The following is a 25,450-nucleotide window of genomic DNA, read 5'->3' as shown; positions in this document are numbered from 1 at the left end:
TCCACAGTGCTGGAGCTTGAGATCCACCATCCACTCATGCAACCACAAGCACACAGAGGCATTGGCGCTCCGAGGGACAAAAACGCGTTTTACTTTTTAATTTTTCTTTTTTAGTTTGGCACGGAATGAGCTGAACGGAGCCGGCGGGCTCGCAAGCGCTTCTGGACGTGTGGACGATTGCGGTGGCATGGTGGTGTGGTGAAAAAGAGAGACCCAAGCAAGCACAGAGAGACAGAGGTTACACTGTGCATCATGTTTGAATGCTGATAATCAATTAGAAATATACATGACTGTGCTGCTGCATTGCCTATAGCCTTCGCCGGGCTGTAGCAAAATCTCCTCTTTTTTTTTTTTTAGTGCAAAAGCCCGATCCGAAGCGGCCACCGTGCGGGGCTGAGGGTGCAACTGAACGGACAATCGCACCCGGACCATTGAAGGGGTTCGGATGAGGTGGTTGATCGGGTTGTTAGGTTTTAGAAATCCAGCCAACTTTTCCTTTATTCCTTTCTAACAACAGTGCCATCGAGCATTGCTCAGGAGATGGCGATGAGGTTGCTCTACTTGGGATTTATACTCTGCTTGGAGATCACATCTCCTAACGGTGCAACCGTAGGTAAGAAGCCTGTTGTGTTATCTTGCATTGTGATACTCGAGAAAGCATGACCACTTTTTTTTTTTCTCCTCCTCTTCTGCAAAGCATCTGTGCACAGGCCTGTGTTCACCAGAGTTGGAGCCAACACCGCAAATAGGTTGTCTTCATAATAACACGGTGTGCCACAGCAGCCAGTCTCCTCAGAGGAAGAGGATCGATCATTAGGAAAGGGTTTAATAAGAGAAAGTAGCGCACAAATAAGCAGCCAGGCTACATTTGTCTTTTTTTTTTTAAAACGTGAAATCTGTGCGCGTTGTTCAGCAGTGCTCCTGTCTGAGCAGACAGAATGGGCCTGCCTGCCTGCGAGGATGGCAGACAGTGAGGTTATTCACTGTTGGTATATTCAGCAGGTAGAAGGCAACACTTGCACGAAAGACCCATTTCAACAAAACAACAATCATTCCTGACTGAGTGCGAAAGAAAAAAAGATCCCTTCTCCATTTCCCAATTAAAGATACAATTCCTCATATAATCTGGCTACAGCTGATTAGCTACATTTCAGATTATATTAAAAAAAAAAAAAAAAATACCGAAGCAGCACGCTTGAGTTTCATATCAAACCTGTGGGAGTCATCGGTCAGATCAGTTTCTATGTTTGTTTTTCAGCTACTTGGCGCATATGAAAACACGAGTTGTGTCTGCTAGTAAAGGTATAATCTTAATGGCGCAGCTTGTCCCGACGTGTAGCGCCAGTAGCTGCCCGGGAATCACAGTTTATTAGTGACAGCAAGGGACTGTCTGTCTGATAGTGAAATGAATAGTCATTGCAGTTATCCTCTTACGTCCCGGGAGCTCCTTTTTAATGCTCGCGAATCCCTGATAGTAATAATGAGATATTAAATGCACCACTGCTCTTGTGACAGTGCATCGCAGACCTGTTGAGCTAACAGCTTGCCTTTTCATTCTTGAGCACATGAAGGTACAAAATAGCACTAATGTGTTTAATTTGTACAGATCTATCTTGCCACATTTAATTAACTTACAGAAATAGTATTATAAATGATGTTTGCCCAGAGAGCATATGCTACATTCAGAATGATAGCCTATGTATTGTCATGTTCTTGAGTCTGTTGTAAGTCGTCTGTAATATTTTGTGGATGTAAAACAGTGGAAAAAGTCATCCAGTGGTACTGATGTCCCAGCTCAGACTAGACAAGCCTCCTATATAGATACATATGTGTAATATCAATCTGACAGTTCATTTCTATCTTTTACTCCATGTCTACTTTGATGCCAGAAGGAAAATGAACACAAAACAACCCTAATTTTGCCACTGAAGCCAGCTACTACTTTTAATGGCTTTTACAAAAATAGCTTCTGTCCTTCTCTGTGTTGGGAGATCTTATATAAGTTTCATTAGATTTTGATGGAGGCTGTTCTGAGTGAAAGCCATAGCTGAGGTTACAGGAGTGGGCAAGCTCCTCCCACCTCCTCCATCAGTATGTAACATCTGGACACAGGGAGACCATTAATCCAACTTAGATGTGACTGCAAAGGGGGGGTAGGGACCAGCTGAAGAGCTGGGGGTGAGGGCGGGTGAAGCGAAATAAACTTCCAAGACTCAAGTCTTGGATACTCTCCGAAACTGACATGTAGTTACATCACAGGCAGCCAGGGATGGAAATGATATGTGTGTTATGTCATTAGTTGCAGCCTCCCAGTGGAGAAGTGCTGGTCCAGAAGGGCTGAAATGGTCAAGTGAGTGGAGACAAACCCTAAGGCCTGCCACTTGGACTGGATTTGTCTGGATCACCACTGGGCCACAGCATGAATTTACGAATGAGACAGGATTAGTGAGAGGAAGGTCAGAAGGCCATAGCCAACAGTTAAACATTGGACAGACCCCTTTGTTTGTGTTGATTAGGGTTTTTTATTGTGTCTTTTAGGTGTCAACCTTTAGTCTGAGAAAATCCAGTCCACTGCTCCACTTGGAGCCGAGTAGTTCTAGTGAATCTATGATTATATGAGGGAATGTGAAGAAACGTGAACGCAGTTTTAATCGAGGCTTGCTCTTAATGTATGATTGTTGACATTTGGGAAGCGGCTAACAATTATTTTCATTGTTGATCAATTTGTAGATCATTTTAGCAGTAAATGGATTAATTGTTTGCCATTTTGTTTGAAAAACAATTAATTGATTATACAGCTGATAAGATTGTTACGTTAATTCATTAGTTGATCTTCAACAAATGAATATCAAAAGAACATATTTTGATTAATTATGTAAGCAGAAACATCCCAAAGTTCCAGATTTTCAATTATAAGCATTTGCATGTGATCTCTGTTGAATATCTTTGATTTCTGGACTGTTGGTCGAACAAATGTAATTTGAAGACGGCACTTTGGGATCTGTGAAATTGGAAATTGTGATGGGTAATTCCTCACTATTTTCTGACATATTAAAGTCCAGTAATTGATAATGAAAATAATTCTTTAGTTGCAACCCTAATCTAAATCAAACCTCTATCAAAATAGTTGCTCATGTATTTTCTGACTATCGACTAAACAATTAAAGGTGGGGTAAGTGATTCGAGGTGATGCAATTCTATTTCGATACACTTGTTTGAAATTCAGCGAACATCTCCTCATGGTCCGCTAGTTTACTGCTCTGTGTGTGCTGGTGGTTGTACACAGCCCTTGCTCTGTAAATTGGGAAACAAACAAAATGGAATGGACCGAGCCACACAACACTAACTTGTTATTCTAGCCATTCTAGTCAGGATTTGTATGTTAGGTAACAAATGACTTGCCATCGGACATTCAGCTTACTTTCTAGTTTGTCAAGATGTGCTATTGTTTAGATGTTGTATCACTGTCTGTAGCTGGTGAGCTGGCTCTGGGAAAGTCCCTCGTCCTGCCTGCATGTTAGCTGCACGTCAGCAACATTAGTGACAATTTGCAAACCCACAACATAGCTAACGTTAGTTGCATTACCTGCTGTGTCATCGTTTGCACTATATCATGGTATTTGTCGTGGTATTGGATTTCTCCAGAACTGCTTACCCCACATTTGATCAACTTATCAGCTCTAATTCACATTACAGTAAATAGAATCCCATATTATTTCAGCTATGGCAATTTAAGAGTGCTTAGAAAATAGTTGTATAGTATTGATTTATTTATAGTTTTGAATGACATTGCTGTGTGCTATGTTGAATGAAATCCTTAATATTTACTTATTATTTGGAGTTATGCCATAAAGACATCCATGTTGGATAACGTTATGACGACTGAGCTTACGTATAGGATCTCAGTAACCTTTACAGACAGAGGTCCCCCGATGGTGAAAAGTGTAAATCTGGGTCAGAGGCTAAAGAGGTTGAATTCCTGAGGAGCCTACACTCTGTTTGCCTGACCTTTTTAATGGGACCTGGCTTACCTTTTCCTTAGAACTGTCACTGGAAACATCTGCTGGAAAAATTCAGCATCCTTCATACAAATTCAACAGGTAATAGAACTTGGATTGCTCTCTTCAGCTCTTCGAAGTGGAGGTCACTAGGGAGCAGTTATTGTAACTCTGTACACCTGAGGCTGCCTGTGGATGCACTCTTATCAGGTAACACAGATAATCCCCAAAATGATTGCCATTCACAGTCTTCTCACAAAGAAACATAGGTTTAAAAAACATAGAAAAAATATTTGGAGTGAAATTTAGCCAAAGTATGCAGTCTTTATACATTCTTCAGCTGCTGAGTGAAATTTAATGTAAAGCTTATGTGCAGGTGTTTCGCATTTTGGTCTTGACTTGGTGAAAATATTTGTGAAATGATAATAGCAGATGGTGGGATTCTTGACCATAGCTGCAAAAAGATCCCCTTTTTATTCCTCTACTTCCTGCACTGCATTGCAATCAACTGTGACTAGAGGGTAAAACCAGATTAACATAAATGTCTTCAGTGTTATTCCCCACATATTGAAGGCGTGAGACCGCAGATGAAAGAGTGTTTGTTGATTGTGAATAGCAGGGGTGTACTGTAATTGGTGTTTTCTGCTAGCTACATCACTGTTTACCCTATTTAGCTCCTAAGACCCCCAAAAAAAGGAACGGATTGGCTTTTTTAACAGAATCAAGAGTGTGGGTGTGTGTTAATGCAGCTCTATAAGATTCATTGCGTTTTTTTCAAATAATATGCATTACTGCATTCCTTTCCTCTCATTAATATGATTATGTCTCTTAGAAATTATTTTGTTTAACATGACACACATAACACATCTTTAGATAGGGACATGGGGAAATGCATGTGTTTTTCCTCGCACTTCATAAAGAGAGTACACAGAGTTGTTCAAACGTTGCAAAGGGTTGCAACGTTTGCCTGACACATGGCACAGCTGTGAGAAAACTGGCTTTGTGACTCCTGTTTTACTTCAACATCATTAATGGTGAACTTCTCACCTGATGCCTCAACTGTGACTGTGAGTTGTTTTTTCGACTTTCAGCTGCTGCTTTCTGTGTGTTCGTCCTGTTGACTTTACCGGGTCATGCTAAAGTAGATGTTGCTGGCTTTGCGCTTGACTGAAGAATCGATTCGATCGCGGGGGTTCCATGGTTGCTTTCACACCTGGTCAGAGGAGAGGATCTGATGTATGGAGATAAGATTCCAATTTCATGGGCTGCTGCAAAGAGTCAAAGCTGTTCACTTTCATCAGAGTCGCCGCCGTGGCTCTCAGTTGTGGTTGTACATGAAACAAACATTTAGGCTATCTTGTATAGACACAATTTAAATATATATTGTTGTAGTACTTCTGTGTAAGGGACCATGCAAATGGATGCATATATTATGTTTGTATTTTAATTTCTCATGTCTGTTTTTTGCATTAGCCAACCACAGACGGATCTGTTTCTGTTTTTTTTTTTTTATCCATCAACAATTTCTCAATTGATTTTTTTAGAAGACGGGTTTTATCGCAATCTGTACCGTATTGATAAATAATGATATAAAATCAAATGTCCTGTGTTATAGGATACTTCTAATGGTGTAAACACCTCACCAATTGTATCTACCTTGCTGCTACTTCAATACATGTAATCTGATCATTTGCAACCTCATGATCATGTAGTCTATCAATTACTTAATGACATCTGTCTTTGCAGTGTATTATATGTACTACCATGTCCTTTAATACTTAAAAACGTTAAATAAACAGGCTACACAATATTGCCAGGTTACAACATGTACTGAAAATACAACCCTGTGAATGAATAATTGAAACCCATGGCTACAACAACTCTTAAATCCACTAAATGACTTGTGCACGATGCAGTGGCATCTAGCAGTGACATTGTAGACTGTAAACATGTGAATACTTTTAACCTTCCAAGCGTGTAGGAGGTAAGAAAATACGAAAGGCCCTATCTATAGCCAGTGTTCGGTTTGTCTGTTCTGGGCTACTGTAGAAACATGGGGGTTCCCACTGTAAATTGAAATGGCTCATCCTACTATAACGATAATATGTTCCATTCCTGCCAATAGATCCTCCTAAATGTTACACACTGGACGTTTTTAAATATATATTAAATAAAAAATAATAGATTACATGTTTATCCTTATTCTTTAAATCACAATTCACAAAAGCTCCCAGTAAGGGCACTGAAAAGATTTTAAGAAGACCTGAAGTATTACAATAAAATAGCATTTATGTCATGCTATCAAAATAAATAAAAAATTTCATACATGCACATACTTGTTATAAAATATGTTATCTACAATACATTTACTCTGCCACATCTGACCTGGAACCATGTTGGATGTACTCTGTGGTTCTCAACAATACTATCAAGATTGAAGGGCGTGTGGAGTCTTTGACTTTAGAGCTTGCCAAGGTCCACAGCTTAGAAAAGTTAACCACAGAAAGTTTCCAGTCCATTGTAATATTCTGTTGTTTGTAGGACAATTATACTTTATGTTCATCAATAAGAGTTAAATCACTCAGGCTGGCATTATAGTTGTTGCATGCTGCATTTTGTGACCCTTTTATGTATCACACAGTCAAGTTTTAGGATCTCACTGCTGAACAAAGAAGTCATCTGTTAAGATGTGAAGTGGATGACAACTCATTTGCACATTGTTTATGAGTCATTCCTAGCAATTATTGAGCCAGTAATGTCCCTCCCTTCTGCCTCTTTTATAGTGACTCTAATGAGGGATTCATAGAGATCAACTTGCATTAAATCACGGAAACATTTCATCCTTCAGCTGAAGTAAATCCTCTTGTTTAGTGGTATACTATATTCATACCTTATTCCTGTGGCCTTGAATGTTGTTTCCTGGTAGCTTCAGTGACAGAGGCAAGGCAAGATTTACAGTCATCTCAGTTGCAGTGAATGCCTCAATTTATGTGGTCCAGCCTTCATTTTGTGGCTCACATATTCCGTTTTCATAACAGCTGAATCTGGTTGGACTTTTCCCTTTATGGGTGCACAGAGCTGTGCTATGCTAAGACTGCAGGGTGGGTGTAGGACTCTGTAAAAGACACCATGTGCATATTTACATGTATCTTTATGTCCATCAATCACACTCACTCATTGTATGACTTTTACTGCGTTGCTTTTTACTGGTCTGCCCTGTGACGTCCTGCCGAGCCTCATCAGGTTACCTCCGAGGTCAAAGCAGCACCCTTTTGTTGTAAGATGACAAAGAAACAAGGCTTTCAGGCACAAGAGTAGGTACTAACTTAAACTCAGTCTTCTGCTGTTTATGCATGTTCAACCTCTTTGAAAATGACTATTGTGGATTAGAACATGAATAGCCTATGGACATTGTATGTGCACTGTGAGCTGGTTAAAGTGCTTCAGTGCTTGGCTGTGGCTTGGCTTGACACAAAGCTAAGTGGTTGTTTCCACTGGATGGGCACAGTGTGGCCATTGAGAAAGTTGCTTCAATGGCTACAGCAGTGGCCAGGGCAGGGTCTTACATTGGATAGTGTTTATCACACACAATTTCTACTCTCGTATACTCCACTTATTTCACCTTTTATATCTAAAAGGCTGTGACTTTGGTTAAAAAATAGTTTGTCTTCCGTTTGAATAATTAATACAGCACACACTTCAGGAATAAAGACTGCCCTCATTCTCTTCCCTGTGGTCATTGTTTGGTTTTAATTGTTACTTATAATGCATTCTTATAATGGATTCTTGCTTTGAAATCCTGCTTAACCGAACACAGAGAAATCGCTTCAAACTTGACCTCAGGGGTATAATTACATACTGTAGTCAGTTTTTTTTTTTTCACTCCCTGAAACACTCTGGTAGACCCAAGTTCCACAATGGAGGACCAGGAAGGGGAGAAGTGGTGGGTGATGGGAAACAGTCCTGGTTTTATTTCCACTTTCTCCTGGCACTGCCATTGTACCCAGCAAGACCATGGAGACCCAGAGTCCCATTTATTTATTCATTCATTCATTCATTCATTCATTCAAGTCATTTCACATTCCCATTCGTACTGTTATCTTTTAACAGCATTTAATAGAATCCATGCTCTATTGCTCAGCCTAGAAATTACCCACAAGGGCATTTGCTTGGTAGAATACTAGGATGTGCTCAGTTTTAGAGGCATGACTGTGAAACAGGAGTCAATTTCATATATTTGTTTGTTTGTGGTCAACATTACAGCTGAGTCTGTTACATGTACCTTTGGATGATCATCATTGTGGTGTGCGGTAATTGTAACTAAAGCAAACTTAAAATAAATATTACAGCCACGTAGAACTTTTTAAATAACGTGCAGCATGAAGTCAGTCCTCTCTTACACTTTGTATATGTGATCCAAGACAGCATTGCAGTGAAGAGAAACAAGCAACAAGTAATTTCCCCTAGAATTCAAAAGCAAAGCTATTTGGTTTCTTTGAATCTAGCTGCCCGTCTGTAAGAGATTGTCTTTTTGAGGCAAAGCTATACACATGAAATCAATTAGAAGGTGCTGGAATGTGCTGCATGGATCTGGAGTTGATTTGTGGAGCAGGGATAGCCATATTAAGAGAGACAGATCGGGGGGAGCAGCAGTGGGTCAGTGTTGTGTCCCAGCTGGTGATGGTGTCTGGAAGCCTCCATCACTTTGCTGCTGAATTGGTGCCACAACACCATTTACTCACCATCCCATCCTGTTCCATCCCACAGAGTTCCTTTCAATGGCCTTTGATATTGTTTTGGATTATATAAAAACCAAAGCACCTTAAATGTCCTCTGGCAAATAAAAGGGTGTCCTTGAAAGTACTTTATTCTTTCTACTTATTAGGTACTCAGGAGGGACGTCTCTATAAGAGCTGGGATCTGTGTACGTTTATGCATTTACTTATTCGCTTGTCTTTAATGCTTTTTGCCATGGGCAGTGCTTAGGGGCAATTCAGTGAGCACTGTTTAGACAGTGCAGAGCTCCAGTGACCCTGCATAAGGAAATGCAGTGTGTGTGCTCCATACAACTGGCAGTATGCTCAAAATCAAACCAAGTCAGCCAACTGGAGCCTGGGCAGTCACATACTAGTAACTCAGTGATTTATAGCGTAGTGCGCACGTCAAATCAGGATAAAACATCTGCTCAGTGAATCTTTCAGTGATAGCACCACGGAGGAGCTTGTAAGTCAGTTTAGCTTCTCTTACACAATCATGCCTAGCCCTCTATTCTCTTTCTGGAAGTCACTCCATGTAGATCAAGGTTTCAGGACTGGAGGAAACTCCTTAATGGTCTTGTTTGTTAGTAAAATGGCAAAGACATCACCGTGACTAAGTAGTAAGGAAAGAAAGTAGAATTACAGTCTGTGATTTCTAATTTTACTCACAAACACCCAATTTAGTGTCCTTGAATGTCTCCTTCTCTAAGTGAGAGCTTAAAAACCATTGAAAAAAACTAAAACTAGAATTTTAGTTGAGTGTAGAGAATTAGATGTTTAGTTGGGTAGAAACACTTATCGCATGTCTAATGGACAAATACCCGAGACATTTTTACTGGCCTTAAGGCATTCTTGGGATCAAGGACTTTCTTAGCATTCATATTTAATGACTTTGCTGTATCACTCTCCCATATTTAAAATGAAATACACTGTTAGTGCAACGACATCACGTTGTGTGACAGAGACTGGCATTTTGGTTTTTGTGAAAGACAGCTGTTTTAAAATCCTGCTGTGTGTTGTTTTTTTAAACCAGCCAAATAAAGATATTTGTACATGGTGTAATTTCTCTTCAGAAATAGAAACTCTGTTTCCTGTAAAGCTTCCAAAGTTGCCCTCACTGAGTAATGGTGTGAAATTCAGAACTCTTCAGGGTTTTAACTAAGGTTGTGAAAGTTATTTTTCTCATTTTCTTCTCTAATTAGATATATTTTTGCTCTAATAGATACCCATAGGATGGTTGTTTTTCTCAGGTTATTTTATTATGCAGAAAAGGCTGATCATAAGCAACAGAAAGTGAGTTAATTATTATTTTTGTATATAATGTAATGTGTGATCTAATGTGATAATCCCGCTGTTTTGTGGATAGAGGATTTAAATGCTGTGGGATTTCCTACCATTTAGTCACAGCAGTGTGATCAGGTTCCCTTTCAGCTGTGGCAGGAAATGCTTTAGTTGGAATGGCATTATCAGGAGGGAACTCTGTTGGAGGCGAACTACTGGGCTTCTAGAAGTTTCTGTAAGTAGAGCATGTACCTTGATTCAATGGGATTGGTGTTTGCTGTTGGGACAATCCCAGGAGACCAAATAAAGGCCTTCTTCATTCCCTTTTGTAGGTAAAGTGGACTCAAATGGTTCAGCGTCCCAGCCTCATTTGGACCCTCGAAAAATTGTCAGCATTTTGGCAGCAACTTTGGAAAAAAGTGACTTTGCAGGCTGAATTAACAATTCACATCTCTGTTTGAGATTTTTCAGTGGGCTTTGAAAGAGGACTGCTGAGGGGGAAGCCTGCCAGTCTTTCCCCCAGTCTCTAACCCCTCCTCTGCCACAACCTCCAATTAGGCTCAGAGGTTCTCCCCTCTGCGGTCATTTCATGCTGGTGCGTAAAGCGTTGATAAAATTAGAACCCGCAATGTTTTATTTCCAGTTTTATGCCCACTCACAAGGAACAACTGGCTCAGCCCAGCTGCTTCACACAGGGACCAGAGAGATCCAGAGAGATGCCTTCACATAGCAGCCTGTCGGGCATTTCAATGCTTTTACTCATTGCAGCTCAGCGCTCAGTCAGTGCGGCTGCTTGTTTGGTTGTTGCTTATTTAGGCAGATTAAATGGCAACATATAAGCACAGGCAAATCCAGTGTATTTACCACCATACAAAATGTACCAGGACATTGGTAAGCTGAAAGGAAGCAAAACTAACAAGTTGGCCTAAGGCCATGGTTAGCCTCTCTCATTCTTCACCAAGGGGTTGGGTGTGTTCATGTCGTCTAAACTGATTCAGTCAGTGCTCTCTATCCATTCTTTTACAGCTCTCTTTCTCACTTTCATCTTGAATTTTACATCCCGTCACATTCTTATTTCTCATTTAATGCAGACTCTCAATTATAGCATCTCATGGCATAGTTTAAATCCTATCCTCTTGCATCACTTGAATTCTGTTTTGTAAGCCTTGCCCCTGCAATAGTGTGAAGAGCGGGGCGAACACTCTGCATTTTAAAATCCTCTCTCTTTCTCTTAATCTCCTCAAATATCAAGGTGTTGTTCATGTAAGGAAAAGCTGTGATCCGATCCCTGCAACCCTTTAGCTTTTAATTGTATTTACAAAAACATGACGCTCAGAAGTCTTAGTGTTTGACTTACACATACACTTCACTGTCACATGAAAAAAGACCAAGGTCTAAACCCCTTTAGTCTGACAGTCAAAAGGAACGTGATTGCAATGATACACTAGCCTCATGCTCTCTTGTGATTTCAGTCACATCCCATCCCCCTTGCGGTGCACCCCCCCGTCCACCGCCCACCCCAAACACCTCTCTGCCTGCCAAGTACGTAGGGAGGCAAGTCATCCAGGGCGAGAGAGGGCTCAGTCCCTGCAGAGAATCACAATGAGACTGACGGTGCTGTCCTTCCCAGAGCGTTGCTGCACAACAGTACAGTAACAACAACCTCCTGCCTGAAATGGCCATTGTGGTCTTCTTTTATTTTTTTAGTGTATGTAACATTTTTGAACAAACTTGCATAAAAGAAAGGATTTCAGTTGTGTATATTTGGCAACCTATTTTCATTCTTCCTTCCACTGAGAGAATGTGTTGCCATTTAGCTTTCCCCATTTGAATTTGTATTCAAGTTGAATTGTAATTTGGCTATTTTAGTAAAGAATTATGCTCTTATTATTGTACACAGTCATTATGTTTCATTTAAAGGGCCATTTGACCTAAATTATATTCATGCAAATAGCCATGCAGATAGCTTTGGTTTTATTCATCAAATGTTTGAGCTATCCATCTGCTACAAGAACGGTGATTCTTGAGGCATTTAAACAATATGTTCAAAGTATACATTTATTTCAATGTTGTGAGCAGCATTCAATCACCTCAATTATAACGGGGTGCAGGTGGAGACATGTCTAAATCTGGGTAAATAGAAACTAATAACTCCATGGCTAGATACCACAAGAGGTGAGTGAGACAATATGTGGGTTATTGGTAATTTGGATGAACTGACCCTTTTAAGATAACTTAAAATAAGTGACCAATTCAGTGTTGACAGACTGATGCAATACCATGTAGGTAGAGCTCCATTTGACCAGGTTTTTTCTGAGTGTGACTGAGTTAAAGCATGTCAGCAGTGTCAGGCTGCTGATGGGTCATGAGCGCGTTGCTGTGGTGCTGCTAGCTTGTGGTACACCTCAACAATCTGTGCTGACTTACTGCCCAGAACTACCGCTCTCTGCAGTTTCCCATGGCTCAGACGGCAATTGAATGCCCAGTTATGTCTGTGCTGTGACACATGAAAGAGCCTCTGTGGTAAAAGTTGAAAAACACCTTAAAAATAAAAAGCGGAAAGAAATGAGATGTCCGTAAGAAGAGAGGAAACAACAAACAAACCCAGAACTAAAAGGCACCACTGTTGGTTGTAAACTTCTAGAGGAGTGTTTTTTTTCTGAATAGAGTGTGCCTGTAGGTCTTTTGATACAAAAACATCATTGTAAACTTGGGTTGACCCTTGCATGTTGCTTTGCCCCGTTGAGTTAAGATCTATGCTACTTGAATCTGGAAATTTCCTATGTAGATTCTGCACAGGAGAGAATAGTTGTTTGAAAAGTGCTTTAAAAAAGAGTAATATGTCAACACATAATGAAAACATTCACTTTCATGCTGGTACTTTTTAGATTAGGTGCTTGAGAACTGCATTTTTTTTCCTCAATGCATTTGTGATTGAAAAGCAGTTCCAGCCTCAGTTGCTTTTTCTGATGACACATCAACTTCTTCCTTTTTTTTTAGCTCCCAAAGCTGATGACCACCCCAAGACCTGCAGCTCTAAGCAGTTTGTGTGCAAGGACCAGGTGACCTGTATCTCCAAAGGCTGGCGCTGCGATGGGGAGAAGGACTGTCCAGATGGCTCTGACGAATCACCAGATATCTGTAAGTATGCCTACATGAAAGTAGCTACTAAGGCTCTCTCTCAGCAAGCTCTCATGTTCTTTCCAAGCTGTTGGTTCAGGGTAGTGAAGATTATTACTGCTTTTACTCGGCTTGTTTTCCTGAGATTGCTATTTTGCAAATGAACCTTTTTTAAACACTGCCTACTTGTTTATACCTCACGTCTTCACAATACTGTTGCAGCACATGATGTTGAAAGACATCTAATGAACTACCTCTAAATGGCTTTGAAGAGACAACAGCACAATGTTCAGACAGTTTAATTTTGGGCTGAATAAGAGGGTAGGTTATGCCCTTTTCTACGAAGGACACCGGCTCACAGTGTGTGCTCTGGCTGCTCTGCTGAATTATAGCTCTAATTATGTGGCCGTGTTTAGTCTGAATGTTCAGGGATGTGTCTGCTCTTGTCTGGACTCTTGCGGGATCTGTGCAGTCCCCTAAGAGTCTTGTCCCAACCACTCACATCTGTCAGCCTCTCCATCCCGCCGCCCCATCCATAAACTCTCCTTTGTAAAAGCCTTCTCTCTGTTTATATTGAGGCGCTAATGGTGATTTTACCTTCTGAATGTGCCGCACCTTACATCTGTCATGTCACAAACATTCTCACAGTAATCTGGCACGCAGAGTCAAGCAGCTGACACCCAGCATTAAGGCCCTTGTATTTATGGGTGAAAACACAATTCAAGTATTAACACATAGAATTAGGGATTGAATATGTGTGAGAGGGCTGAGGGTGATGTGTCATTATGCTGTGGTCATAGGCACATAAAACATTAACTGCAGGTGTGGAAGTGGAGACAGTTCAAATTATTTGGATTCCCCTCCCACAGACAGGTCAAGTAATCTCCACACCCAGAGTTTTGCTGTTCTAAGTCTCCAATCTTTTAAATGATTTAGTCTGGAGATGAGCTGCCAGACATTTTGTAATTCAGAGCTAAAAAAATACAAAGGTGAGACTGAACAGAAAAAGTTATTTAATCTACATCCTCTGTCACTCTTCTTTTATTTATTTATTTTTAGGGTGAGAATTAACTGCTAACAGCTTAACTCTATATTCATAGTGTTCAAGTGTACAGTAAGTTTGGCTGAAATAAATTGCTTAAGGATTTTTCAGAAGGGAAGAAAATGATCAATTGTAGTCTTGTAAATAACAGCAATCACAGAACATGAACAATTTTATGTAAGTGTGACCCACATAATTCGCTCAAGCAAGCTGCAGTCATTCAATTTCTGCCCTTTTTACCAAGCAATTGAACTGAGTGAATTTTCCATAGCACTTATGTAATTTGGTAACACAGACAATGGTGTGATTCATCTTCTGCATGGAGAGATGAAGAGTGGTGTTTCACCAGAACATCAAGATATGTTCTGCTCAATTACCCGCTTCCCATGGGCCCTAATCTGCCTGTCACTTTACCTTTAGTTAAGGGAGCTTCTCTATTCATATGTGTTTCTGAGGCAGTCATAATAAATATCTGTTACTACAATTAATGCACTTTTTCTCTGTGCAGCACTATGTGTTTGCAGTCTAACGAGCACAGTCAAAGGCGAGGCGCCTTTTAAGTATCACAATGAAAGGCAGCCAGACTATGATTTTATCCGCAGTCGTTTAGTTGATCCATCCATTAAATGTGAGTAGTGTTTGGAATGGAGGGCTGCAGATAAAGCTACAGAGTGAATGGGCCTGAGCCAGCATAGATGGATACAGAAGAGTTTGGAGGAGTAGGACTCCAAAGGTTATTTAAAATCCTGCTCTGACTCAGAGGAATGTAAAAGTCTTTTTCTTTTTATCCAGGCTTTTCCATTCTCGGGAGGGGGGGCAGTTTGCAGGTCATCAGCCTGGTTTCTCCCCAATGAAAAGGGACAATCTGACCGGCATTCTGTAAACAAGGCTGCTCTCAGCTCAGCTGTTATGGAAGTAGTAGATAAAAACCCAGGCCAAACACTGATCCATCTTAGAGGGGGACTGAAATCTGGATCAACTGGGGAAGTTTTGTGTTGATGCAATTTTTTATTTTGAAAGCTCATGGTGTAATCTGTTCTCCCACTGCTCTCTTTTTATCAGCCACAAAGGCAAAAGCAAATTTACTTCAAACTTTGTTTATGAAAGTCAGAGAATTCCACCAAAATTCCCTGCTCTCCCAGCTTTTGTTCCAACATGTCCCCTGACCACAGTCTAGTTTTGTGTGTTAATGTTGATGGGAATTAGAGCGGTGCATGCTACTATAATTACGACATTATCTCCAGTTCAAGTTAATTACTAACTACAGGCTTGGTTTACAAAGAGTACTTGTGGAGATTTCACAAGGCAAAAACATTTTCCTTATATATCCTTCCTCCTTCTTCGCTACTTTCTTGGCCATACTTCTGTATTTGTGCAGGATCACCCCACAGTCACACCATTGTAAAATTCAGAGACTGTGATGGTGCAGGTGGTGCATGAGGCTAACATGGAGCTTTGTTTCTTAGATGGTTTAAAACATCATTTCAAAACGGGCACTTGTGAAAAGTGAAAATAACAATCTGCCTATATTTTTTTCACCCATCCTCACATTCAAGTGTTATGATGGAAACTGCACAATGACTGTGGCTAATTTACTGAAGCACCAGTTTTGTTTCTGGTAAATGCCACCTGTTTTGTTTATGATGATCATGAATTCACTTGCTGTCAGTGTGGTGGGTGTTGTAAACGTGTTTTTGTCTGGTGTGGATCTTTGATCTACACTTCACCAGTACCCACGCTGGAAGAAAGTGCACTCCTCAGTATCACACTGTCTGGGGCTCTAATTGCCTGTCGTTTCCAAACCATTCATCTGGGCTGTAATTATGTTGAAGAGCTAAAGACAGACTTCTGCCACAGTAGTGGGGTTGTAATGGTGCATCACATGAGGCATTGACATTGCTTGTTAGCATCCTAAGCCTGTGGGCTTATTTATCAGAGGGGTACTGAAGCAGAGGGATGTGGAGGTGCATGTATGGATGCATGTTTTTACACATGGACCTGCATGACTTGTTATTGTAAATGGATTGCTGGGGGTCTGGGCAGGTTGCCAGCTGTAGGGCCGTTATAGCCCTCAGACCCCCAGTGTGCACCTCCCTATTATAGCTCCCACGTACACTCAGATAGCCATCAGCATGCTGCCTGTACAGGCCCCTGTCTGCAGGTGGGACCCTGTCATTCTGTCCCAGGGATTGCATGGGCTCCCCCTCACTACATTGCTTCAATTGGTTTCAGACAAGCCATTTCACCTCAATTACATACAAGCTTAGGGCTCAGGAAGTGGTTGACACATGTCCTCAGGGCAGCAGTTTATGCTCTGTGTGTCTCAATGAGGGTGCTCTGTGCAGGCCTGCCGCTTTTTAATGCTCTTATTAGTTGTGGTATGTTGTTAAAGCACTCTGTATCTAGCAGTGATAAAGTGGCGAGTGAGAGGCTGTTTGGGATGTTCATGATGTCAGTGCATGGCTTTTCTCACAGATGTTGAGCAGACAGTGTACAGAAGTCCACATAGGACTGATTAGACATGGGGCAAAGAGATGTGGTTCAAGGATTGCTGTTTTTTTTTTCTGTGTGTGGCTGTGTTTATTAACCATCCTGTTGTTGGGCTTGTGTTTGTGTGCATGGTTGTTCTCCATATAAGGTATTTCTTTTTTAACCATAAGAGATTAGTATAAAAAAAGTAAATCCATTGAGACATATTGCACTGTAAGGTTCTCTGTCGCTCAGCACTGTCTCTGCTGTTTTGCACCAGTGTCATATCAGCAAAATCTTTCTCTTTTCAGCTGTTTGTTTCTCTGCTTAGTTATGGAGAGATTGTTGTGCTATGGCCATGGCATTTTAATAAATAAACTTCCATCTCACTATATCAAAATTAATTTTGATATTTTCAAGATTAATTTGAGCAAACTCAAATTTAACCCTTACCCTAATTCATGATGCTGTTGTTAAATTTAAAAGTGCTGTGTCACAACTTAAATTTAATTTCACAGCTCTGTTAGAACCATTGCTGTCAAAAAGACTGACTCCCTGTCTGTATCCCAAGTCTGTATGCAATTATGATTCTTGCGTGAACCACATTCATTGTGGTTGAGCCAGCGAATGGGAACAGATGTCTGAATAAGCCCTAGCATGTAAGCACTTTCTCCATCATAAGAAGTGCTTGCCATGAAGGAATCCCTTTCATCATCAAAAAACCCTTATGCAACAATTGTCTGCCACTAATTCTCTCTTGGACTTTTTGCCCCCTGATTTAGCATGAAAATGTCCACAGGAGGACATCCAAGCAGGGGGTGAAATGCATTATAATCATGCAAATACACTGCCATTCTTTTCCCATGCAGCCCTATCCTCTTTCATGCAGTGGGAGAAAATGAGCTGATAACTCAAAGTAGTTAACACTTGCTAATGACAAACCACTCCCTGTACTTGTACTGTCAAGCTGTCATTAAAGGTGTCTCCATTAGCTAGTGTTACACACATACAGACCCGCACAGATTCATCGGTTTTCCTTGTTGATGCTAGAAAGTAATTTTGAGGAGATATACCTTGGAATGCAGTTTCATTATGAAACTGAGGGACCCATGGCTGAAGAGACTAAAAGTATTTAATGTAACTATAACCAAATGTGGGCCCTGAAATCCAGACACTTCTCATTAAACTTTCATGTTAAGCTTCCAGTAAACATGTGATTTCATGTCATGCTTTCAACGAGACAATTTGCACCAACACACTGGAAACTTCTTCAAAGAGTTATCCTGATGTAACAGTGGTGGCACCTCCTAACACATACCATACCATGCCCCGTGGCCCACACACACACTGGCACATGTCAGCGGATGCCATGGCCTGGGGCCGAGCTGGTAGGGAGGTCAGATGGGAAGATTGAGTTATCATCTCTGTGCAGCTGCCTGAGGCGGCAGTGGGCCACACAACAAGGTTATCTGTCCATCTCTTGCCCTTGCGCCCCCTCTGGACGCACGCCAGCCTCGTCCTTTGTCCGACCCATCTGACTGTCATGCCTCTGCAGCCTCTCCTAGACGACCCGGAAGAGCCAGCTACTGAGGTGGTGGGATGGGATAGGATAATCCTGCAGAAAAAAGCTTTTTGTATAGGAGAAAATGAGCAGATTAGCATTTAGGTTGAGGAGGAAAATGGAAATGGCTTTGTAAACGTTTCTATAGAAATAGCCTTGTACAGTAAAGTGGGGGGCTTTCATAGCCTATAATCATGGAGCTGTACTCGCAGGGGGCACCAGGCAGGGGCAGGAGGGTCTGTAGTAGCAGTGGGTGACACACTGCTTCCACAGAGGAAGGAGCAAAGCCCTGTAAATCCCTCTGGTCTGTGGCCCTGAGCCCTCCTCAGCTTCACCGGCCTATCAACAGACAGAGAACACAGGGCTTTCTCACGCCACACAGGCACCACTTTGCTTTCTCTGCTGTCTCCTCCACGCCCTGTCTCCTTCTCTCGCTCTTTCTTTCTCTCCTTCTTCTCTTCCTATCTGTCTGTCAAAGCAGGCGGAGAAGTAAGAGAAGCTACACTCATGTCATCCTTATTCCCTCATATCTCATCTCCAGTCCTTCCTCTGGTGTAATTGCCTCACAGTTTTCCCCTCTGGTTTCAGATGTGGCTAAAATGTATTTGTTTCTATGCACAGGCAGCAGAAAAGTGGATTATGCTACAGGAGTTTAAAAAATACTTTTCAAGTCTAAATGGGTGTATTTAATGCTTAAAAGAAAGATTTTGGGTAGAGTATTACTCTGACAATCTTGTCAGGATTTCTGAAGTATGCTCATTTCTACAGTTGCGAGTATAGATAAATTAATGCACACCATATAATAATGCTGTTGCAACATGTTTTTAAACGTATTATGTTGTCTCAGTACTCTTTAAAAACATGTTAATACTTTAAGATTATGGTAAGCATGTTGGAAGAAAAACTAGCACATCAGGTCTTCTTCCAGTGAGAGCACTATGTGCTATACTTTAAGTCCTGTGTGCTGTAGCTACCCCAGTAGGGTTTGGCACAGCCATGCTCTTGTTGTGCATGGCCTGCTGTAAAGTTGAATTCTAGAGTAGAGAGAGTCAGTCAGTGGGCAGGCCTGCCTGTCACCCTGCACAACATATTTATTCGAGCTGACAGCAGACTTTATGGGAGTCAGTCAGGGGCTGCCATGGAACCCGAAGAGCAGGAAGAAAAGCAGGCTTTTATGCTCAGGACAAAAGAGCGACAGGGGATCCAAATTTAAGGTCATTGCATAAGTACGGGAACTGAAGGATGGGGGATGGTGGGGTCCAGAGGTTGAGGTGTTGGAGGGAAGCACACATCGGGGAGAGTCTTTCACTTCACAACTCTGATGCCTAGTACGGGTCAGACAAGCAAGTGGAACCCAGAGCAACAGACGAGGGATGACTATACTCTGTATTTGGGGAATTATTTGAAGGTGACACAGGTAGTGATGCATTATTAAAATCCACACTGTCCTCAGGGGAGATGTGTAATATTGTCTTTGCACAAAGTCATATTTCACTCCAAAGGCTGCATGCTGCAATAAGAGTTTTAATAAAGCTCAACATAAGTTCTGTATTATGACTCATAGTTTATGTTTGAATCATGATTAATTCTAGCACTCATTTCTTTAATATGTGATTTATATAAGAGACTGAAAGAGATCATGTCGCAGACTGGAGAAAGATTTTAACAATTAAAATCCCTAAAGACACGGTGAGGATATGCTAATATCACTGTTAGCTGATCACACAGTTTAGTGCAATAATGTAATTATCCTCACTCTACCCTCTAATAGGTGTGACGGTTGTAATTTTCCCTCTTTTTCTTTGTCTGTTATCCTTTGCACTGCCAAGCTTCTTACATTGTTCTCACTTACAGTTCTATGTCTCCAAGGCAGCCGAACTCACTGAAGAATGTGTGCTATACCAGTGAAGCGACATGTTCAGTTATTGCTAAATATTGCTTTGTGATAATTATATCTCTTAACTCTTATCACAAATTCTAAAGTTCCTGCCAGTGATACTTTGGGGCAAATAATTCCTATTTTAATAGACTGTGTTATCCTGATTGCCATGTAAAATCTCCAGATTTTGAAATGATTTATTTTACATGTATTCACTTCTGTTTGTGGTACAGTGTTTGTGTGAGAATTTCTACACTGAACTGAGAGAGGAAATGGTTTCATAAAGGTCCCTGCAAATTAAAAAAACAAAAAAAAGGAGGTGGTTTCAGATTTCTGTTTGTGGCCCCTTACAGATGGAGATGATTATGATTTTATAATCTTATCTGTGTTTTATAGAACTTTTAGACCATTACAAAGCATTTTACAAAGAGTAAAAATAACAGCAAAAGTAATACGAGCGTGGAAGGAAATGTAAACCACAGGGTGATAGATCTTATCTTTGGGTCTCTTACGGATCCTAGCAGTTGTATTTTTTACAAAGAGGAACTTTTGACTTAAGGCAAGGAATTCGCTGTATTAGGTGTGATAACAAAAGCATCGATGATTTTGTCCAGATCACTAAATTCTAATTCTATGTCATTTAAATGTTCTTCTGTTTAATGATCAAAAACTTAAACATGAACTTTTAGGTAGTTAGAAAGTTTAGTTAGTTCTGCAACATTGAGCATTTATTTCATTGTGTTATAGTAAAGTATTAAATAAATGTTATGCCATAGAAGAATTTAGAAAGTGGCTTTCTGAAATAAATCTTAAATTTGGATCAGTGACTCCCTAAACAAAAAGTTGATTATGACTAAGTTAAATAAGATAATTTCAATCACCTGTTTCTCTTCATTAGTAAGAGTATATGTACCTGAAAGAGCTTATAAAGTGGTGGAATAAAAACAGGGAGGACTAAAAACAGACAAAGAAGAAAATGAACAGAAGTTACAGTAATTTACCATTACCATTTACTTTGAAAGGTAGATTTTGAACATCCTGTTGTTAAAGACTGCTGTTGTAATGATAATAGATTATTGTAACAGAACTGTTGTTCTCTGTAAGCTCTAGCAATGAATGCATACTGTATTAGTAGTATGTAGGTATCGATTAAACTAGAAGTTGTTCTCAGTAGACTCAATATTATGAATTCCAGTATGGTTTCCCTTTTCAAGCTGAGCATGTAAAGAAGAGTTACGTTTATATCAGGAGTTGCACCTTTCCACTGAGCAACAATGTCTGAGAACTATAAATATGCAGTTTATATTCCCTGAACATGAATAGAAACCCAGTTATTTCAATTCTTGTACTCTTCAGCATCTGGAGCGGAGAGAGTTTGGATGAGAATTTGACATCTATACAGTCGATACAGCCAGTTGCTTCTGGGAGGTTTCCATATTCATGGAACTGTAGCTGTGCCTGAAACACTGGGGATATTGATGTAATGATCTTTCAGTTCAGAAAAGGCTGCAGACTTGACGATGAATTACGTTGCATACTGTTGCGTCACTGACACCACATAAATCTCCAGATTGACACAGAAGGTGCTATATGCCAGATGCCAAAAACCTTAACACAATCAGCGCTTGGAGAAAAGGAGTGTTTGCCTTTCTTGTTTGTAACAACAATTGACAGGTAAAATTATATCCTTTGTATTTTCTGTCCTCCCGTCATTAAGTGCTTATCTGGTGTACACTGGTCTTCATAACACATTTACTTATAAACATATTTACTGTCTTTGAACAGTGCTAATCTAGGACTGTTCAAAGACATGATTAAGAGAACCAGTTCACTTAGTCTGGTGTAAAAGGCCACTTTAGTTTGTCTGGGGAACCAGGCCAAAGATCCCAAGATATTTCAAAAGGAACAAAACATGGAATTGGTCACAGAGAGTAGTTCATGCTTTGAAGTCAAAACCAGTAGTTAAAAGATTGATAAAGGCAAGGTCTCTTAAGAAGTGGTGGAACCACTGAAAACTGGTATAATGCAGAAGATTTGGTCCAAGATATCACCTGATTTCTTTCAAAAATTATTTATATATATATATATATATATAAATATATATATATATATAAAGAAAGAAGAAGAGAGAGATTTTTGTTTTTCAGGTGGTGTTGGCGTGTTGTTCATTCTTCTTCCTCCTGCTCTACTTTTCGCCGTCCGTTTCTCTCCTCCACTACGAAGTTTCTTTCCTTCTCTCTGTTTCCTGGTTCTCTTCTCTAGAGACTAGTGATTCCTGCTCTGGAGGCGGGTTACCAGGTGTATTTCGGTATTAACTTGCGTATAGAAGAGGGCAGTGGGGGTTAGTAAAGTAGAGTCATGTCCGGTCCTTATGTCACATGGAAGGCGATTTCGGGTTTAGAGGGTGTCTGAGGTTATGTTTTTCAGACGATGCTTGTGGAGGGAGGGGTGACTTTTGAAGTGTTTGATGTGTGTTTTTGCGTGTATGGCTGCATAGGAGATACCTGTTGTTTTTCTGATGGGAATGCATGTTGTCCTTGCTAGCAAGTCGGTTTGTGCATTACACATAGTTCTTGGGTGTTAGTGGTTTCTTGAATATTAAGCACCAAGAGGAGTGGTGAGGGTTCATTTGAACCTTAGGGTTTTCTGTGCCTTGATTATTTGGTAGACTCTTAGAGAGGGCTTTTGGGTTGAACGTTGCGGTCATACTGTATGTTGTATTGAAAGGTAAAAATCTTGTATTGGTTTTTGGGGGACAAAAAAAAAACTGATATTTATTGTTAAATGATAGTTGGTTGATACATTGAGCATCTTTCTTCTCTCCCAAGTGGCTACGATCAAATTATTATAGTGATTTTAGCATTATTTCTTGTAAGTAACGATGCCTTGTTATGAGTAACGTCAAATAGCCTGTATTCGGTAGCATTTATATTGGATTTATATGAGGTGAGCAACATATTTGCCTGCATCGTCTTCGCATTTGGGCCTGAAGGATTAATCCTGGGTGCTATATAGTGCGGTGGTCCCGCATTGTGAGGGTTGTGTTCCTCTATTTCCGTTTTGTTCCAGGATTGAGATGCATATTTCTAACACAGGATGGATAAAAATTTGGTATACTCAGTTAAGAACTGATTAGTACCTTAAAGTGACAAGAGCTTCCATAGGGTGATTTAGGTACGATACGTATCAGCAGCCTTTTTGTGAGTTAATTGAACCTACGATTTGTTTAGGCGGTTCTTAATAAAGTTTTACGTTTCTGGTCTTGATGGTGACTGAGGAGAGGATTGATAGTCTTTGATTGGGTCCTGATACAAGGGGGATGCTAGGTATATTATTGCAGCCCTCCTACAGCACTCGGCCTCTAACCAGCCTGATTTACATTCAATAAGCTGCCAACCTGGTGATTTTCTACCATAATGCAGCATACAGGAAATGAACTTCCTGCCAAGGATTTATCATTTGTCAACAGTTTTCTGAGTATAAAAGACAAGTGAAAGTAATCTGAATGATACCCACTGTCTACAAATCAGTGTCTTTACAACATACATGTACGCTTTTTCAGTTTCTTACTACTCTGATTTTTCTGTTTTCACTCGTCAGAGTCCGGTTCATACATACATGCGACCCGGCTGAGCACACAATCTCTAATAATCCACAAACACCCCCAAACCCACCACCCACACCACACACACAACACACACAAACCACACGACACAACACCACAACACACACACACACACACACACCACACACACACACACACACCACACCTACATTTATACCGGCCAGGTAGCAACAGAATATTTTTTTTTGGGAAGCACTAACAACTGCCGGCAATCACAACAACAAACAACCGGAAATAAGATTGTTTGAGTTTAACACCACCAGTAAATCTTGGCAGGAGTTGAATAGGGACCAGCAGCAGAAAACCAAATGAAAGGACAATATGGAGGATTAAATAACTATTGCAGGAGGGACAATGGGAAATGAACCCTGTACTCCCTGCCTCCAGTTTGGGAAGTTGTTGGCAGTGTATTACAATAAGCCCCCTCATACTGGCAGTAGCCATTTCTGCGTCATCTCTCAGTGGAAGCAGAGCATTACTGTGCAAATCTGAAGGAAAAAAATTCAGTGGAACATAATTCTAACTTTAGTCATAAAAATTTTATATATGAAGATACATATTTTTTATATATATATATATATATATATATATTATATATATATAGTAATATATAATATATATATATATAAGTACTATATATATATATATAATATATATATAAATAATTTTTGAAGAAATCAGGTGATATCTTGGACCAAAATCTTCTGCATTATACCCAGTTTTCAGTGGTTCCACCACTTCTTAAGAGACCGTTGCCTTTATCAATCTTTTAACTACTGGTTTTGACTTTCAAACATGAACTACTCTCTGTTGACCAATTCCATGTTTTTGTTCCTTTTGAAATATCTTGGGATGCTTTGGCCTGGTTCCCCAGACAAACTAAAGTGGCGCTTTTACACCCCAGACTAAGTGAACTGGTTCTCTTAATCCATGCTTTGAACAGTCCCTAGATTAGCACTGTTCAAAAGACAGTAAATATGTTTATAAGTAAATGTGGTTATGAAGACCCAAGTGTACACCAGATAAGCACTTAATGACGGGAGGAGCAGAAAATACCAAAGGATATAATTTTACCCTGTCAATTTGTTGTTACAAACCAAGAAAGGCAAAAACTCTATTTCTCCGCAAGCCCGCTGATTGTTGTTTAAGGTTTTTGGCATCTGCATATAGCACCTTCTGTGTCAATCTGGAGATTTATATGTTGTGGTCAGTGAGCGGCAACAGTATGCAACGTAATTCATCGTCAAGTCTGCAGCCCTTTTCTGAAACTGAAAGATGCATTACATCAATATCCAGTGTTTCAGGCACAGCCTACAAGTTCCATGAATATGGAAACCTCCCAGAAGCCCAACTGGCTGTAGTCGACTGTTATAGATGTCATAATTCTCATCCCAAACTCCTCAATCCGCTCGCAGATGCTTGAAGAGTACAAGAATTGAAATAACTGGGTTTCTATTCATGTTCAGGATATAAACTGCATATTTATAGTTCTCAGACATTGTTGCTGCCCAGTGGAAAGGTGGCAACTCCTGATATACAACGTAACTGCTTCTTTACATGGCTCAGCTTGGAAAAGGGAAACATACTGGAATTCAATAATATTGAGTCTACTGAGAACAACTTCCTAGTTTATCGATACCGTACATACTACTAATCACAGTATGCTTATTGCTAGAGGCTTACCAGAGAAGCAACAGTTCTGTTACAATAATCTATTA

General features: G+C 40.3%; 1 protein-coding gene across 2 annotated transcripts in view; it reads left to right on the top strand.

The window, feature by feature from the left end:
• Window positions 1-25,450, top strand: part of lrp1ab (low density lipoprotein receptor-related protein 1Ab) — an 86,648-nt gene continuing 61,198 nt past the window's right edge. For both annotated transcript variants that reach the window (XM_035656906.1, XM_035656907.1), the window contains exons 1-2: window positions 1-613; window positions 13,037-13,177. In XM_035656906.1, the coding sequence (XP_035512799.1) occupies window positions 541-613; window positions 13,037-13,177 (214 nt within the window). In that variant the 5' untranslated portion in view covers window positions 1-540. The remainder of the gene's footprint in view (window positions 614-13,036; window positions 13,178-25,450) is intronic.

The sequence above is a fragment of the Morone saxatilis genome, unplaced genomic scaffold, assembly GCF_004916995.1.
Source record: "Morone saxatilis isolate NCDOM2014 unplaced genomic scaffold, NCSU_SB_2.0 Contig15, whole genome shotgun sequence".
NCBI classification, from domain to species: domain Eukaryota; kingdom Metazoa; phylum Chordata; class Actinopteri; family Moronidae; genus Morone; species Morone saxatilis.
This window is presented reverse-complemented; position numbering and strand designations above follow the sequence as displayed.